The following is a 17474-nucleotide window of genomic DNA, read 5'->3' as shown; positions in this document are numbered from 1 at the left end:
CATTACTGGACGCCAGCCAGCCTTCAGTAATAATAATGACTATTACTCATTTGCTTGTTCATCAACTCACCTATGCTCTCGCATCAAGGCGTTGTGAGCACTGTCTTCGTGTTCATGTGTGCTCTCTTTTCTTCACGTGTGTGCCCTTGGCTTCTCTACGTCACAGTTGTCTTCTTCAGGGAAATTCATTCTCCTTGGCACACCGGCATATTCGAAATTGACGTCGATCTGCAATGAATTTTTCGAGAGTGATCGAACCCTCAAACCTGAGCGCTCCTGCATCCCTCCTGCAGAAGCGCTCGCCTGCTCCCCCCCACTCCCTTAGCGTGCACTTGATCACGTGACCTCCAACATTTGGTGCGCGGGAAGACGGCGCTCATAAAGCCACCATCCTTCTCGGCTAACACTTGCAGTACAACACGGCGGCCGCAACGACGAAAATTAACCTGTAGTGTCCATGCATTTGCTATCGCAATAAAAACTGCAGATCCAACGCACATTTTGGAGTGTGTAAAAGAAGCGAAGCTTTCGTGAAACGGTTATTCAAATACATACCGGCCCGCACATCCGTGACCCACTCGACCTCGGATTACAGCCTCCGTGACCAGCCCACTTCTCATCATGCCCATCTCTGGGATCAACCCAGTTTACCGTTCCGCTATCTCCGGTACCAGCCCGCCTTACTCGGCCGGAAGCCGATCTAAGAGACGCACCAAACCCCGGGAAAGATATGTAGTAATGCATATATGCTACAGGAAGCTTCGCATTACCACTTCCGCGCTTAAAGGCGTATATCTGTTGCAGTGGATGATATTTAGGTATACCGCCTGTCGTTTCGTGGCGCAATTCTGTAGAGAACAGAGGTGGTGACCCGTACACTGTAAGGGTAGTAGACAGATGGATATTATATAAGCCGATTCGTTATATGAGTGCTGTTCTGTGTATAAACGATCTGTTCACCAAAACAGTGGCAACCACGGTCAAGAAGGTCAGAGATGGTTTGCAGGAAAAGCTGCGTTTTAATAGAGAGACAGAAAGAAGGGAGGAAGGAAAGCAGGGAGGTTAACCAGACTTAGTCCAGTCTGCTACCCTACACATTGGGAGAGGAATGGGGGAATGAAAGAGAGAGAATACACCAGTATTGATCGTACGTTCACGTGCACTAATTAAGCTAGGTGCAGCATGTCTACAGTCGGACACTCAAGTCTGTTGACTTCAGGTACTGAAGAACAGCTCGAATGGCTTTCGAGGCTGATGAGCTGTGAGGCCTGGCTCCGAAGATATTTGCTTCTGTAAATGGATTTAATAATTATACGTACAACATAACGGGCTGAGAACGACTGAATGGAATGCTTTAGCTAGGACACAATAACAACTTTCTCAGTGGAAAAAGAAAAGTAAAAAACGGTTTGATTATTGTTGAGTGATTAGCCAGATGATTATTACAAACAAATTATCCTGGTGGCGGAAGAGGACTGATGACCGAACACCGTAATTCTAACATTTGTGTAATGTACATGCCATCCTTTTTTATGTTTTACTAGAGTTGCTTGGTTATGATGTTAGCCGGGACCCTAGGTATTGGACCTTTGGTTATACCAGATTTCGTTTTTTTTTTCTTTTAGACGATACCGAGTTCTTAGAAATCTTCAGTGGCAGATAGCATATTGCTTGTGATTGAGCTGGATTGTCCAGAAAGGCGGACATTGTACTTGCACGAGAAATGCACAATGTGATAACGAATAAAATTTAACTAATAACCTTTTTAATTTTCTATTCGACACATATTGCAATTTACGAATTGAAGCCGGTCAGTTCGCAAGACGTGTCCACTTGGAATGGATTTTCAGTATGACATCAGTTTAGGGGCATTGATTACCAAAGTGTTCGACGAAATACATGGGCGTTCCGTTTACTTTTGTGCTCCAATGCATGAAAATGGTGGTTTGTTAAAAAAAAGGCGCAGTTTCGCCCGAAAGGCGAAGCATCGATTGCGATGGCAAATTAGTAGAGTAGAGGCGGTGACCGAAGAGCAGAGGCGCTATACGAAGGATGGATAGTAGTTTAATGGGCCGTATAAAGTTGTGAACATTCGCTTACTAACTAAATAGACAAGCACGGTGTCACGCGCGCACAGGTAAACATGAACACATCTCGCTCGATGACCGCGGAAAGTCGCTGTGAAAACGCTGGAGTGAGAAAGCGCTCCAGCAGCATCTGGCAAATTGACCTTCGCGCTGTCTCTCGTCTCGCTTCAACGCGAACTAAACGTCGAAAGCACAGAGCATACGAAGCTACCGGCACTCAGCGCGTCCACTTGGTCCCCATCGCAGAGCGCTTTCAAGATACGGCGCCCGCGCGGTGAGCAGCAGCCGATGGAGCATAACGAACCCCCCACCCACTCCGTCGCCTCGCCCCCGTGCATCGCGCGCGGAAGATCGCGCGCTTCCGGCCTGCCTTCCTCCCGTGCGCTACATCGAGCCGCGATTGCCGGCCGGCTCACCCTCGAGCGCTTTCACTCGCACACACAGGGTACAGCACGCGGCGACGATTTTGTCGCCGTTGGACTTAATACGGAACCTCATGGCGACGGCAGAAATGAGCTTGGAGTGTCCATCTAATTGCTATCGTAATAAAAAGCTGGTTTCACGGCGTATATCAATTGAAATCCGCGCGATCCTTACAAAGTGTTCAGAGTAGATATATATACCTCGGAAACTCACCGACCAGAATTCATAAATTGCAATATATGCCGTAAACTATTTAATTAAAAAGATAATAAGTGTTTTTTTTTTGGTTAATGGACTAATGCATTTAAATTTTTGTGCGAGTGATGTCCGCCGCTTCGAGTAATCCAGCTCAAGGTCTACAATTACGCTATATGCGACAGGTGATTTTATTAAATATATACATGGTGTAAAAAAAAAACACCCCGTGTACGTAGAGTGACTTTAGCATAGGCTTACCAGTCTTCAAAAATATACTCTACCTTAAAAGATTTATGCAACGAATTCCTGACCAGCCTATATAACTTGTAACGGAGAAAGAAAACGCAGTAAGACTAGTTAGTAGTAGTAAACGCAGTTAGTATAAATGCTAGTGCGCTGCATAATAAAAAGAAATGATAATAAATTAAGTGAAGAGGAAGAAAAAAAAAGAACGGGCTCGTCCGGGATTTGAACCCGGGACCTCTCGCACCCTAAGCGAGAATCATACCCCTAGACCAACGAGCCAACTTGCCTAGGCGAGACGTTATTCTTCATTATATTCACAACCGATTTCATTTCAATTTGTGTGTAATTGTTACATTAAAATATATATCATTACATGATTTCAATCTGCACGTCACGTCTTAAACTTGAAATATGAGCGTTCTCACGGGAAATTGGCCAGCGACTGTCGGACGACCCGCTTGGTGGCATGGCCATAGCAAAAATGGCGCCCGCCTGAAAAAAAGAAGCGAGCGACTGGAAAGCGCGACGACAACGGGTGGCCGTTTCGGTTTGTCGTTGATGCGGTCACACGAACGACCATGGAAGTGACTGCAAAAAGTGAGTGCAGTACAACTTGACAAACCCGCGAAACTTCCTGCCGCCGCTCTGATCGCCTTTTCCGAATCTCATTGGCGATACGCCGGCTCTCTGTCCGAACCGCAGATTTCCAGGAGCAATTCGTCGAGCTCAAGGATGCCGTCGAAAATGCATCGTTCGTCGCCGTTGACTGCGAATTTACGGGTAAGTGAGCCGGTTAGAGGCGTAGGGGAGATTTCTCACGGGTTGACGCTGTGATTTTGCGTTTCCTCTCAGGTCTCCAGTTGGAGCGAAGCACTCACGCGTATGACACTCCTGAGGAACGCTACCGAAAGCTAAGAGAGGTTTGTTTGCGTTCGTTGTGTCTGGCATGCCTATCCTGCACGAATTTTGCCCGGATTTTCTCCGCAAACGGCTTAACATCGGCATATACTCGCTTCGAGTAGGTCGTGACAGATGCGTAGAAACCGAAAGCGTGATCATATTGGACGCTTATGTTTACACGATCGATCTGTCTCTCTTTATTACTATTTCTTTTTTGTAGTCATCTTTAGATTTTCTGGTGGTCCAAGTTGGCGTGTGCACGTTCCAGTACGACAAGGAAAAGCGTGGGTGAGTTCACAAACGCGGCTTTACCTTCCCTGTTTGTTGTTGCTGTTTTTGCTAGCTTGTGCCTATTAAAGCTGGACGCATATTATGATGGGCTAGTAATCTAGTTGGCCCGGTAGGTCCAGGCTGAATATTTTTGCCCGAAAATATCGAGTCCTAGTCCCAACGATGGTACTCGGAAGACAAAAAAAAAAAAAAAAAAAAAAGTGCGTCAGTTGAAACGTGTGTCACTGATTCACACGATTGTGAAAAAATTTACTGTGTAGCAACGCTTAACTAGCGAGTCGTCAACATCTGGCCTACTTTGACATGCTGTTGTATGTCGCTCGTTATTGCTTGTTTGCTGTGTGTAACGTGTGCTTCACATGTTTGAGGTGGCGGCAGGTAGGAGCATTGTTTTAAACAAGTGCCCACAGTAACTTTCTGTGATAAATGGCAGCACAAATATGGCTGTACTCATTTACTGATCTGGGCATTCAGCTTGCAGTTCAAGCGGTTGACATAGAATATTGCCTTGTGTGCTGCATGTTTTTTTTTTTTTTTTTGGTTGAATTGCATCCTGTTACTGAATGTAGCATCAACATAAGTTGTAACACGAATGGAATGACATTCATAAGTAACACCTGTTGTGCCTAATTACATGAAAGTGCAATGTCCTGTTGCTCAGTAGTAGGTTTACAATCATGGCATAGTCTCAAATGTTCATTTCAGAGCCTGGATTAAGCCACGCTTACAAATGCAGTCGAACCTGAAAAGGCAACAACGCATTCTAGAAGTTGTTTGCTTGCTTGCATTTGAACTTATGATGGTAGTACATGTGGCTTATATGTAGTTAAATGCAGGTATGACCGTTTGGAAAAGTATATCCACTAGGATCTCAAATACAATCAGCTAGCTCGGAAATATGGCTGTTGTGATTTGCTGTTTGTCATTTTCTAGTTTCTGTATTCTGAAGCTTTACCGCTGGAATGACTGACATATATTGTATGATAGCTAGCGTAATGTACCGACATAAAATAACATAGTATTCCTCTTTAAGCTCCCATGAAATTCATCTTGGTAGCTCAGTGGCTTCTGCTGCAGAGCGTGAAGTTGGGGATTCAATTTGCGCGCACGTCGGCCACATTTCGATGGGGGTGTAATGCAAGAACACATCACGTTACATGTTGGGCGGTGTTTTTTAGAAATGGGAGAGAATTTTACCCTTTTAGTGCACAAAAAACACAAGGAAGGTGTATAAGGTGCTGAGAAAGGGCTCACTTCCAGCACTCATTTATTTTCACAAGTTTCACATATTGTCTTAGTTTTTTCTTTGTGCACTAAAAGGCTAAAATGGAATACCGATATGCCCAAACTTACACTCTTTCAAGGAGAGAGAAAAAGAAAGAAAACAAAGGGGGTGGCTTCACAAGGAGTTAGCTTGTGAAGGCTGGCTGCGTCGTGTAATGCTTCCTCCTAGTTAATTTCCTTCCTCTATGGTTAGGACATAAAAAGATAATTAGAGTTGAGAGTCGACAAGTAGTCTTGACTTTTCTCTTGTTCAGCCCCATCACTTGTGCTAGAAGTGTAGCACTATCGGCAGTGTATAAAACATGAATGCATTTTAAACACTGCTCAGCTTCATAGAATCGGTGCAAAGCTACTGAGCATCTGAGAAGTGAACTGAGCAGAAAGAACTGAAATGTCACCGAGTTGGAGGGACAAATCCGTAAATGTAGGGTGCCAGCCAACAAATGCCAATCCAAAGCCAGTACCTTCCACTGTTCCCACGGCGTTTGAATGACTCTAGCCCCAGGTTGGCCTGTAGCGAGTTTGTGAAAAGCACTGCGGCTTGTCTTGTTCTTCTCATGTGTATCTGCAGTGCGCTGCTTTTTATTATTACTAGATATTAAAGATCTCGTTGTGCCCCCCCCGGTTGTATCTCCCGAAACACAACTCAGACCATTTGGAACCATTTCAGACCAAAAAAGACCATGGCATTTTCGAAGTTAATGATGTCTCCAAACAAAATGTAAGAGCTATCAAATCTGATGTTTTGCAGTCACCCCGGCTTTTTAGAAGATCTCATAGAAGAGGTGCAATGGGCTGCCATCCGTCATTTCAAGGGACACTAAAGGCAAATGTTCAGTCAATGTGGACTGCTAAAATGCCATTCCAGAAGCCTCACCGTGCTTGTTGCATGCCAAGAAAAGGCTTAGATTCAGCGAGAGTCGTACCTGAAGGATCCATCGCATACCTCTAGCGCGATTCAAATCACCCGCCCCCAAGCAGGCAGGCATGATGTTGCATACGCCGTCTTGGCCCTTTAGTGCTGACGCTAAGTAAAATGGCACGCGACAGCTGGCACTATAGTTTCTTGCGCAGAACGCAAAAGTGCGGCCATAAATTGAGCGAAGAGAGAGCTGAATCATGAATACAATCATCGACACTCGTGGCGACTGGCCTCGTTCCCTGCTACTTGCACTTTCTGTGAATTTCGCATACCAGCAGAAACAGTGCAGCACTATGCCATGACATAACTACTGAAACGCGAAAGTGCGGGCGGTGCAGAGTGGAGAGAAAACGAAACCTTTCAACCATTCGCATTGTTGTCAAGGGTAACATCAAAAAGTTATTTTTTCTGAGAAGCGAATAGAAGTAGACAAGTAGCATTTTCTTCTGATATATAATGCAATGCAGTGGTCTTTTTATTATGAGTGATTGAGTACCAGGGAGAGAATTATAATCATGAGTCACTACGTCATCGGGCCAGTATTTGAATGTTCCAAAGAAGTCTCAAATCATGTCCTGCATTTACCTAAATTTCTTGATTACGAAAGCTCTGTTCTCAATAATATTGATGCCTTAGACATTCTTGAGCATTGATCAATCACTTTAGCTTGACTTAATATTTGCCTTTAATGTTCCTTTAACCACTGAGGAAGGAGCCAAGTTTCCACTGAAAAATCAAGTTTAACAGCTGGAGCATTTTGTTTCAAGATGTTATTAACTTCATAAATGGCCAACCAGCTTGTAGACCATGGCATACATTCACAGCGCGCTTTTGTTATGTGATTACCATTTGCAATTAGCTCTTGCCACAAAACTCTTCTCTTTATCACATGATTTGCTATTTAATGTGGTGTACATTCACATGACCAGCTTGGAAAAAAACACAGCTATGTTTAAAAAAATGTTCTTCAACAATGTTTTGTTTTTGGGGGCACACATGGTAGGGATGCAGTTAAGTTTCTCAGCTGCATTTAGGAGTGTGGAGTACTACTTTTCTTGCTGGTAACGTTTGAATTCTGTTGGTTACAGGTACAATTACAAGGCATTCAACTTCTATGTTTGTCCAAAACAAACAGTCAAGGGTGCGCCCGACAGAATGTTTCGATGCCAGGCAAGTCCTCGAGAATGTATCCATGTTGCTTAATTTTCCGTTTACCACTGAACCTTGCAGTAGTGGAGGCACGGATAGGGTTAAAATAGTCTTGAACAGTTCGATGGGTTAGTTTTGGTAGTCATTATTTAATTGTATTTAAAAGGATGAAAAACGGGAAGGAAAGGAAGGTCCTAAAAACCGTGGTCATCGCTACTGTCTCTCTTTTCAGTAAACACCTTTCCCGCTGCTTCCGTGCGAAAGATAGAGAGTGAGAGGACAGAAAGACGAGATGAAAGTTATACAACAAATGAGACGTTAAAAATAAAATAGAAATATACAGTGCTCAGCCATTCAAACTCGATAATCGGCCCACGTGGTGGCCGACGCTTCTTGCACCACCAGTGGGCGCTGGAGACTCCGAGCTGACATAATGTGGTATACAGTGAAAGCAAGGGCCTTTGTGATGCGTGGTGGCTGCATTTGGCCCCAAGTGATCACCCAGTGTTCGCCGGTAGTGCAGAAAGTGTCGGCTGCCATGCATGCCTATTATCGTGATTTAAATCGCTGAACACCGTACATAATAGTGAGTACAGAGGGACATAACTATAGCTACTTAACTGATTGCATCAGGAATTTGTTTAAGCAAAAACTTAAGCTCTCATGTTTTATATTCGAGTGCATGCGAAATGCAGAAATGTTTTAGCGACTGCTGGCTTAACCGATTTGTATTAGAATCACTTGTATTGGAAAGTGGTATCAAAATAAAACACATCAGAAATAAAAGAGAAAGGTAGGACCTAAATAAAGTAAGAACTGCAAACGACCTCCTTAAATTTGTTGCATTTATTAGCAAAAATTTCTCACAAGATTAAATTTGTTGCGTTAAAGGGGAAGTTGAATTCTAGTGACAGTTGCAAGCAGCTTTTTATTTGGTTCTCTTAAACGTTATATTGCATATTAAAGCTCATACACTACAATGTAGATAATCACAATTGCCCTTTATGGACAGAGACGATCAGCTATTTGGGATGCAGAAACGCGGAAGCCTTCACTTAGTATGTACTACTAAGATTTAAGTGATGTTAGAATGGTTGCACATACAACTTTGTTAGGGGAAAGTTCAACTATAAAGCTTTCTAACGAAATGCTTCTTTTGGAATTAACTTCTTTTGCTGCACTTCTACAACAAATTGTGCAACATTAGATGCTGACTTTTGCCATTTCTTACTGTTGCTTCTATGACTTGGTTTTTTTTTTTCCTTTTTTTCGCTGATTGTGTGTGCCTTTACCGCAATGCAGGCTAGCAGCTTACAGTTCCTGAGTCAACATGGCTTTGACTTCAACAAGCTCTTCAGTCAGGGTCTGAGAATCTTTTCTTTTATTTATTTCATGGTGGCATAAGCCTTGATAACAGCTGTAGTGCGGGGTCTGCATTGCAGCATTTGCTAAATTGATAACGTTCTTAATGTTGGTAGCATAAAAGGCGTCCTACCACCTAAAAGGAAAAACAGCCCATTTTCTTGATGACTGTGTAGCAGAGATGATAATGCTATTCTCAGCAACGCATTACTAGATAAGTGTGGGTTAATCGCTAGCTGTATTTCTAAATATGTAGTGAGAAATCAATTTTCTTTCTTTTTTTGCCGAAGCAAGAAATTACTCGTGTGAGCAGTTCTCGCGACATTTGCATATTAGCCTGCTCACTAAGGCTTGATAACATGGAAAGCTGAGCAAGTTGGTAACATTTCTTGATGCGCAGTAAATTTTACAAAGCTCTTTTTCATCTAAAATCCAAAATTAAGTACAGCAAAACCTCGTTAATTCGGATTTCACAGGACTGTAAAAAATGTCTGAATGTCGAATTATCGAGGGTGTCAAGAAAACAATAAACACATGCTTACTACATCAACACGTTTTCATTTACTGAATGAATCGGCAAATCCTGTTTCTATATTGCACAAAAGCAGTGCGGAAGCTGCAATTCTCATCATCTCATGACTGATTAGCGCTCGCAGCGGTGAAGGCTACGCGACTTCCTTCACAGCACGGCCACGGCACGCGTCTTGATCTGTGACATGCTTTTCACTACCGCGCACATATCCTGATAATTTTTTCGCTAGTGAGCTGGTCGCCAACACCATCGTACGTCCATCGCGATGTAGCTGGTGCTCTTCATCTTCGACAGTGTTGCACCGAATCGAAACGAAATTTTTTGCTGCAAACACTGCGGATGAAACCATGGCCGCTGGTCGACGCGATCGTGGACGGTGGCCTTGCGTCTCTGAAGGCACGCGGCCGACGCAAGCACAGTGTCATATCGAAACTACTGTTTCTTGCAACGACTGCAGACGAAGCCGTGGTTGCTATCGGCGCGAGCATGGGTATCAACTATGAAGGCTATGAAGGCACACGTCTGATGTGGTGTTCGTTACACGGCGGTAAATGCAAGAAAAGGCTTTATAAGCACAAATAGGGACGAAGCGTTCCAGCGTTGCCGTCATTCACGTACGATTTTAGTTCATGACTGTGGTGATGAGGACTCCGCCGCTTCGTTTTGGTTTAACGCTACTGCCATTTTTGCTCTGTTGCATCACACATTTGTGGCGTTCGCCGAGCTCCAAGAATTGTCCGATTGAACCGATGTGTGGCCAAATACGTCCAAATTAACGAGATTTTGATTGCATTAAATAATGCATACGCCTTCCAGGACCAGGCAACGAGTCTGAATTACCCGATTTCCCAAACTAATGCGGGTTCAATTAACGAGGCTTTACTGTATTTGCGATAATGATCATTGCCTTTATTACCTTTGCTGTCTCTGAGCTGTCTTCCTTTTCCCTACGTCCTGTTGCTTATGTGCTGCTCTAATGGATGGCTTACTGTTACATTTACACAGTATTACAAACATTTTAAATTATGAACAAACCTCCTCAGCTGGCAAAGAGTGGTCAGGCAGTATTTAGTCACATTGTCATTGGCGCCATTTGCTTGATATAAAATCTGGACTTGAAGCAGCATACTCAAGGTGACGAGATACGGTACCTTGAAAGACTGGACACTGGGTTCGTACAGCTCCTTTAAATCCTTGAAAACTCTTGAGAACCCTTGAACTTGGAAAAAAGACATTCAAGGGCCCTTGAAACTCTTTGAAAATAGATGCGCTCCTTGATTTTCTTGAAAACTGGGTTTGGGAGCGACTTTTAAAGATTCAAAGTAACGAACTCCTCATTTATGCTATTCTGTGGACACGGTCAATCGGGAAACGATCCTGTATGTTCTCTTTTGAGAGTTTCCCTAAGCGATTGCAGTCTGGCACGTCCGCGTGCAGCCGCTTATGACAGGCTTGTTCGAGTCGCCATTGCCATCGTTGTGTTACAACCATTTGTTCTTTTTCAAGTTGGTTTACATTGCAGCCATCATGGCTGTTGAAGTCATTTCTTGTGCTTGCATGGCAGGATGCATTACGTGCTACCCATGCCTAGCTTGTTCTTGGGAACACCTCCAGAAATTTCATCATGGTACTACTGAAACTGGTGTTTTTGGCACAGAACAGCAAAAACAGATGACACATACACATGCCTCTAGTATTTCGCTCTCCACCATATCTTGGAAGTTTTGTTTGCTTGAAAAGTGGCGAACATTTAGTACTTCTTGTACAATGGCCAAAGGGGAGTCTTTCACTTTCAACCTGTGCTTGTAGTCTTTTTCATTATGTAACATTTGCCCCTTTAGCACTTTCACATGCTTATAAACAAGACAAAAGATGCAGAAAAATGAGCAGATGACAGAAGCTCTGTGTGGACTATTATTGCACAGAACAAGCTTTGCAGAGAGTTTGACACGTAACTTCGCCAGAGAGCTTAAGCCAGCCTAACCCAATTAAGAACGAGAATAATAAATAAACTGGTCAGCATGCCACGCATAAAATAATCGCCGATGGCAGTGCTTGCGATGTGCATCCAGTCTTCTCGATTCTCTTACATGTAACAAAACTTTTCTTCGCGTTGCTGACAAGCGTAAAATGCGCTAACTTAGCCTAAACCAGAGAGCTTAACCCAAGCTAACACGTACTAACTCATCGTAGTGAACAGGAACCATTGAACAGACACTTACACAACAAAGAAAGGAGTAGACAGGCCAGGCACTGCACTTGCAACTTCATTCTTGAAGCTTTCACCGAAAAAACTCCAATTGGGGCACGCATATATAACAACAACAAAGTTGTATCAGACTGACCCATTATCAAGATAGTTACTCTCTTTTCATGTCGGAAACGATGATGGCGTGCTTACACATCTTTTGTGGCTCAATTTTTTTATGTTGTATGCTGCTTCAGTCTCGCACTCGAGCTGCATTAAAACCTTGTCCAGTGACAACAGCATCACTGAGAATGGGACTGCAACCTTTCGTTTTTTTTTTGTACGTAGACATTGTCTGTAACAGAGCATGAAATAAAGTGAAATGGAAATGAAATGAAAAAGCACGCTCTTTACAATGCAGCAGCGAACTTCCGCCTGTGCCTGACAGGATCAAGTTTCAATGCTCACACTATCTGTCACTAATACACCATCCCGTCTGACCCACATAAAGCTCATCATGAGTCAATGGGGTCTTGTAGACAACACATGTGTAACGTTTAATGTGTTTTGTGGCGCCTTGTCGCATCAGATTTTCTTTTTCCATTCTGCGGACACACGGGAGCACAGACTCGAAAGTTAGCATTGTGCAGTAAAAACTAACTTCGCGTTGTTTTGCGCAGCCATCCTCTTTAAATTGCATAAAACACCATGCAAGGAACTTTATGTACTGAACCCTTCTCACAGTCGATGTATCGCGCTTCATGATTCCTTTTAACATTGTTTCCTGCCGAAAGCCCGAAAGCACCAGGTGTTCCGAGCCTAGATCCTCTCCTGGTACCAGTTTTGTCAGGCGTGTCGTATCGTGCAAGCCTCCCCCATGTCGCAGGTGTCTCGTACCTGAGAGCCGAAGAAGCCGCACAGCTGAGCGAGGCGCTGAATGAACGGCAAGCCCTGCAGCTCAGGGAGGTCGGCTCCCCCAACAATGGCCCGGCCAAGATGTCTAAGGTGGACATTCCCAAGGACACCCAAGGCTTTGTCGACGAAGTCCTGTGAGTTTGACTCCTCGATGGAACCACCCTTGTCGGGGTCACTACAATCTCTTTGCCCTTACAGTGGCAGTTGGGGGGGTTCCTTAAGCCCTTGACATGAGCGCAAGCAAGCCGTGAGCCACACTTTCCAAATTTTCCAGACTTTCTGATTTATTATCGAAATGCATGTCATACATTGCGTATAATGCAAAATGCAGAAGGTCTCAAAGTCGCGAGAATGAGAGTGGGACCTCTTATTAGTCCTTAGATCCGATAATTACGTCTTGGTGAACAGTGGTAAACACGGAAAAATAAATTGTGCAAAATATTGATGGAAGCCGAATATAAACATACATGACAATATAAAACACGGAACAGTGGTTATCACGAATAACATGACAAGTAATGAGTTTAACAGATATAAACGCAAGTTATTTTTACATATAGTTCGATAAACGCCATCTTTATGCCTGCAGGAAAAGAATGACAAAATCATACTGATGAAAAATTTGCAGTCGACTTGCAATAATTAGTCCTGGGCTTAGGTAAGGGGAAGTTATTTCATGACACGAAGTCGGTCAATGGTACATTAGGCACAAAAAAAAAAGAATTACCTCACACAACCACTGTAGTTGCTTCAGGTACAGTCATGGACATTGTAAAAGTGAAGAAATGACAAAATGTAACGACTTTCGCAAGTAATATCTCGAGAACATGATCTCGCACCAATGCTTATCCGGTTGCCAAAGGTGGTATAGGCCTCGCACTAAGTGTACAAGCCAAAATTATGCTGATATGTGTAAATATTTACAAAAGCTGAAAAGAAAGAATGCGCTCATGTTTTCGATTGTCCATCACTTCTTGCATTAAGGTTGTCTTAAGAACTGTCAGAGTGGAAAAAAAAGGTTATGCTTGCTGTATGAGTGTTCTATGTTTGGTGGCTGTTCTTGTAAAAGAGAAGAACATCGTGCATCATAGCATGGGCATGTGGTTGATACACACTCTTCTAGTGGGAGGTTCGGTCAGGTGCCTAGAGGGCTGGTGCGAGAACCAGTCTGGAGCAAAGAGAAAGTCATGGTAAAGGCAAAGTAGGGATATTTGACATGTCTCGACATGGCATTAGACAAACTGGCTTTGACTTTTTACCATATGGCTTGTAATATATGCGAGTATCCTAAGAATACAAACCTGATATAAGATCGATTGTTTTAGTGGTTCATAGATGGTATGCAAGTTTGGATATATTGGAGGGCTTTACTAAGGTCAGCGTGGTTTAATTCCAATAAGTTAGCAGGCAAGCATACTCTAGTTAAAGTGTTTGCAGGGTTGCATAGGCTAGTAGTTAATAGCAGAAACCGAACTAGGGGTGGGTGGATGCATTAAAAAGCTAAAGGTAGTGCAGTTATGATCTTTATTAATGTTGATTGTGTGTAGTTGACTAGCTTAAATCAAGGAAAGTGGTGATACAGTTAAACCTGCTTATAACGAACCTCCATGTAACGAATTCCTGGATATAACGAAGTTTTTCTATTCCCCGCCATTACTCCATAGAAGCACATATATTTGAGACCTCTACGTAACGAAGTGGCAGCAGGAGACCCCCTCGATATAACGAATTTCCCCCTCCGACAACCTAGAGATTTCGCCCCAAATATTGTCATTTTTGCACGAGCGGCAACCGGAAGCACCTTGTCCGCCGCGACGGAATGCGAAGCGAGCGGATGTGTGCGTGCGTGCGTGTGCGAGGCAGGCCTGCATTCCTCGACCCGGCGATCTTGCCGCCGCGGGCGTGACCTTTCCCCCTCACTTCATTCAAACCTGATCCTGCCGATTCCTGCAGCTGGCCTAGCCCGCCAAGCCGGCACTCTCTCCTTTTCCAGTTGATGATGCCGACACGCTGGTACACGCTGTGACACATCACACTCGATGAGCGCGGACATGCACTGTCAAACGCTGGCGGCATGTGGAAGCGCCGCTGGAGAAGCGAGCGAAGTGACCTTCGTGCTGTTGTCTATCGCTCGCTTCAACGCAAACTGAGCGCCGAGAACACACAGCACGCACAAAGCTGCTAGACTCTGCCGACGCACCTACACTGCTAGACTCTGCCCCAACGCAGATCACTTTGAAGATACAGCCCGCGCGACCGCGCGCCGCCGCGCAGAACGCAGTTTATGCCAGAGTACAGTACAACGCCGCCCCGCTATCCCTCCCCCCTCGCTCGCTCGCTGGTGCCTCGAGCGCAACGGAAGAAGGCGCGCTTCCTCCCTGCTTCTCTTGCGTTCGCGAGATTAGACGCGGTCGTCGGCTCCCCTCGCACGTTTTCACTCGCACATACCGCATACGGCGCGCGGCGACTGCGTTATCGCCCTTGGACTTTATACGAGATATCTATGAGCCAAAACCAATTTTAGTGCCACAACGCGTCATAGACACCATCTTTGTATAGCAAATACGGATTTCAAGGGCCATACTTTTTCTGGCGGAAACCGAAAATACGTCATAATTGTCGCCCCCGGCACTTTGGGAGGCCAATGCCATCGTCAAGCCACCAAGCCAAGCGACATGAAAAGTCAAAATGCCACTCGGGCCGGCATGAGGTGGCAGTTCGCAACGTGTGATGCGGGAACGGTCCCACAGTTGCGACGCAACAGCGGGGTTACCAATGCATTGGGTTCTATGGGAGCTGTGCCGGGACCGGCCGAAAACGAACAGCCGGGAAAACGCAGCCCCTGGGAACGTAACAGCGGGGTTCTACTGTAACACTATACGACGCTACAACGCCATCGTGACGCTCGCTCTTCGTTTGCGATGCCTCACGCTTGTGCGAAACGACACGCGTCCACGCTTCCGGTACCTGGTGTGACATTCCAAGGATGAGTGCTTCGACGAAAACAGAAAACGGGTGCGCGTTACAATTGAGGGCGCGTTAGAATCGAGTAAATACGGTAAGCGTTTCTTTTTTCGAATTTTCGTGCCGAACCTGCATATAACGAAATCCTCTTTATAACGATGTTTTTCGGGAATTTGTCAATTTCGTTATATCCAGGTTTAACTGTACTTTAATATTTTGACTTATTTAGCTAAGATATAGCAGAACTGTGGGGAACATGTGAGCCTGTTATAAAGAAACTGTCGATGTTTTACAAAGAGGGAGTTCTAGAAATGGGGGACCAAAAGTTAGATTAGGTTAGAATGCAAGGAAACTGTAAAAGAACAGAAGCAAAATTTGGGTTTTTAACAGCGAAGATGTTTAAGCCAGCCTTAATTTGTGATTCGTTGTGCGTATCAAGAAACTACCAAGAAATAAAAGAAAATAACTTTCTTGCCGAGGCGGGAATCGAACCCGCGTATACACGGTCTCAAGGCGAGCGTCGTAACCACTAGGCTATACAGCCACGATTGCAAAACGTGTATTTATGCAAACCATATCATTGCGTTCAAGCGTCATCTTCATCTACAGCTGGTACGTTCTCACGCTCTGCGAGGTGAAGAAGTTTTGTGCGCTATGAGAAAGAGAAAGACGCAGTCATGGAGCAGGTCTGCTGGAACGCGTTGTCGGCATTGCAACGCGGAGTCGGTGTTGCAAGCTGCGCTATGCAATGCGTAGTGACAGCCGTAAGGCCGAGACGCGCGAAAAGAAATTATCATGATCATGAGTAATAAGATGAAAAGTTCGCGCGCACTTCCGGAAAATGCTGGGCTACGATCGCCCAGCTTCGCTGTTTCAAGCGTTGTGCGACCGAGTGCAAGGTTAAGAGTTTTTTTTTTCATATGCTGAGCCACCCGAGTGCACTATTTCCGAAATTTCGTATTGTCTAACACAATCACATGAGTCCTCAATTCTTGGACAGTTCATCATTCACCTTGGTGTCATTGTTATCAACACGTTGAGGATACAATCATCTTTGAGATTTTGCAGGACTAACACTAGATGTTTTTGCGTCTGCAGGTGACAGCGTCCTTGACACAATGCCAAGAATGCTGTCAAACGTACTTGTCGGGTGTGCTACATACTTGCAGACAGCTTTCTGTGGCAGCGAAAGAAAAGCTGCTGGGGCAGAGCTTCTGTACATTTGTTGATGGGCATAGTAGTCAGGCAGAGTTTGATGGCGCTTTTGGTTTCTTGGAACAGATACTGAAACAGTGTAGCTTACACATGCAGTAGTTTCGCATTTGCCGAAATGCCGAAGAGAAAAGCTGGAAAATAAGTCAGATTTTGCACTCAGTGATGTATTTTGTCTTTTTCTGTTATTGTAAATAAAGATGCGCATCTTTCTTTTGCCCCAGACGAAACTAACGCGAATGAGAATGTGGGATTCTTTCAGGAGTACTCTCACTCGTGTGCACTTTGCCTCCGTAGCTCTCCCTTCATTACCACAGGAAGTTGTCCGCAAGTATAGTCGCACGAAACCTCACAAACATTCTCGGAAGTGAACGACTGAGAACAATGCCTCTGAATTTTCGTTGGTCAACAGGGACAAGGTGCAGGAGTTCTTGGACAAAGGGTCCAGCGTAGACGTCGACATGGATGAGGACGGTGAAGACGTTGGGAACACCTCGAAGGACTCATCCAAAGACTCCGTCAAGGATAGCAGGGTCCTGCACCTGCCCGAGTGCACTAGCTTCAGACGCAAGCTCATCTACCAGGAGGTGTATGCGCGCTTCGGCGACAAGGTCCAGCTGAACACGGAGACGGACAAAGATGGGGTCCACATAGCCGTGCGCATGGCTGGCTCGCCGGAAGAACAGCGGGCAAATCTCGAGCTGAAGCATAAGAAAGAAAGGGTGAGGCCCTCCTTTCGTCCTTTTAAAGTGGAGCTTTCATAGCCTCTTCTGCACTTTGGATGTATACTCTAACCGCTAA

At 44.7% G+C, this 17474-nt stretch overlaps 1 protein-coding gene and 1 non-coding gene across 3 annotated transcripts in view; one reads left to right on the top strand and one right to left on the bottom strand.

Moving 5' to 3' along the window:
* Positions 1-3161: 3161 nt before the first annotated feature.
* Trnap-agg (transfer RNA proline (anticodon AGG)) lies at positions 3162-3233 on the bottom strand. The gene has a single exon. It is a non-coding gene; the product is annotated as a tRNA-Pro (tRNA).
* A 188-nt stretch (positions 3234-3421) lies between these two features.
* Positions 3422-17474, top strand: part of LOC119453389 (poly(A)-specific ribonuclease PARN-like) — a 59466-nt gene continuing 45413 nt past the window's right edge. Inside the window, exons 1-8 of one of the 2 annotated variants that reach the window (XM_037715429.2) lie at positions 3422-3551; positions 3657-3734; positions 3807-3874; positions 4075-4142; positions 7440-7521; positions 8803-8863; positions 12469-12631; positions 17086-17395. In XM_037715429.2, coding sequence (XP_037571357.1) covers positions 3533-3551; positions 3657-3734; positions 3807-3874; positions 4075-4142; positions 7440-7521; positions 8803-8863; positions 12469-12631; positions 17086-17395 — 849 coding nt within the window. In that variant the 5' untranslated portion in view covers positions 3422-3532. The remainder of the gene's footprint in view (positions 3552-3656; positions 3735-3806; positions 3875-4074; positions 4143-7439; positions 7522-8802; positions 8864-12468; positions 12632-17085; positions 17396-17474) is intronic. The other variant, XR_007467098.1, reaches the window with a different exon arrangement.

This window comes from Dermacentor silvarum, chromosome 5 (assembly GCF_013339745.2).
Source record: "Dermacentor silvarum isolate Dsil-2018 chromosome 5, BIME_Dsil_1.4, whole genome shotgun sequence".
Lineage (NCBI taxonomy): Eukaryota > Metazoa > Arthropoda > Arachnida > Ixodida > Ixodidae > Dermacentor > Dermacentor silvarum.
The sequence above is the reverse complement of the archived record's forward strand: the minus strand, read 5'-3'. Positions and strand labels throughout refer to the sequence as shown.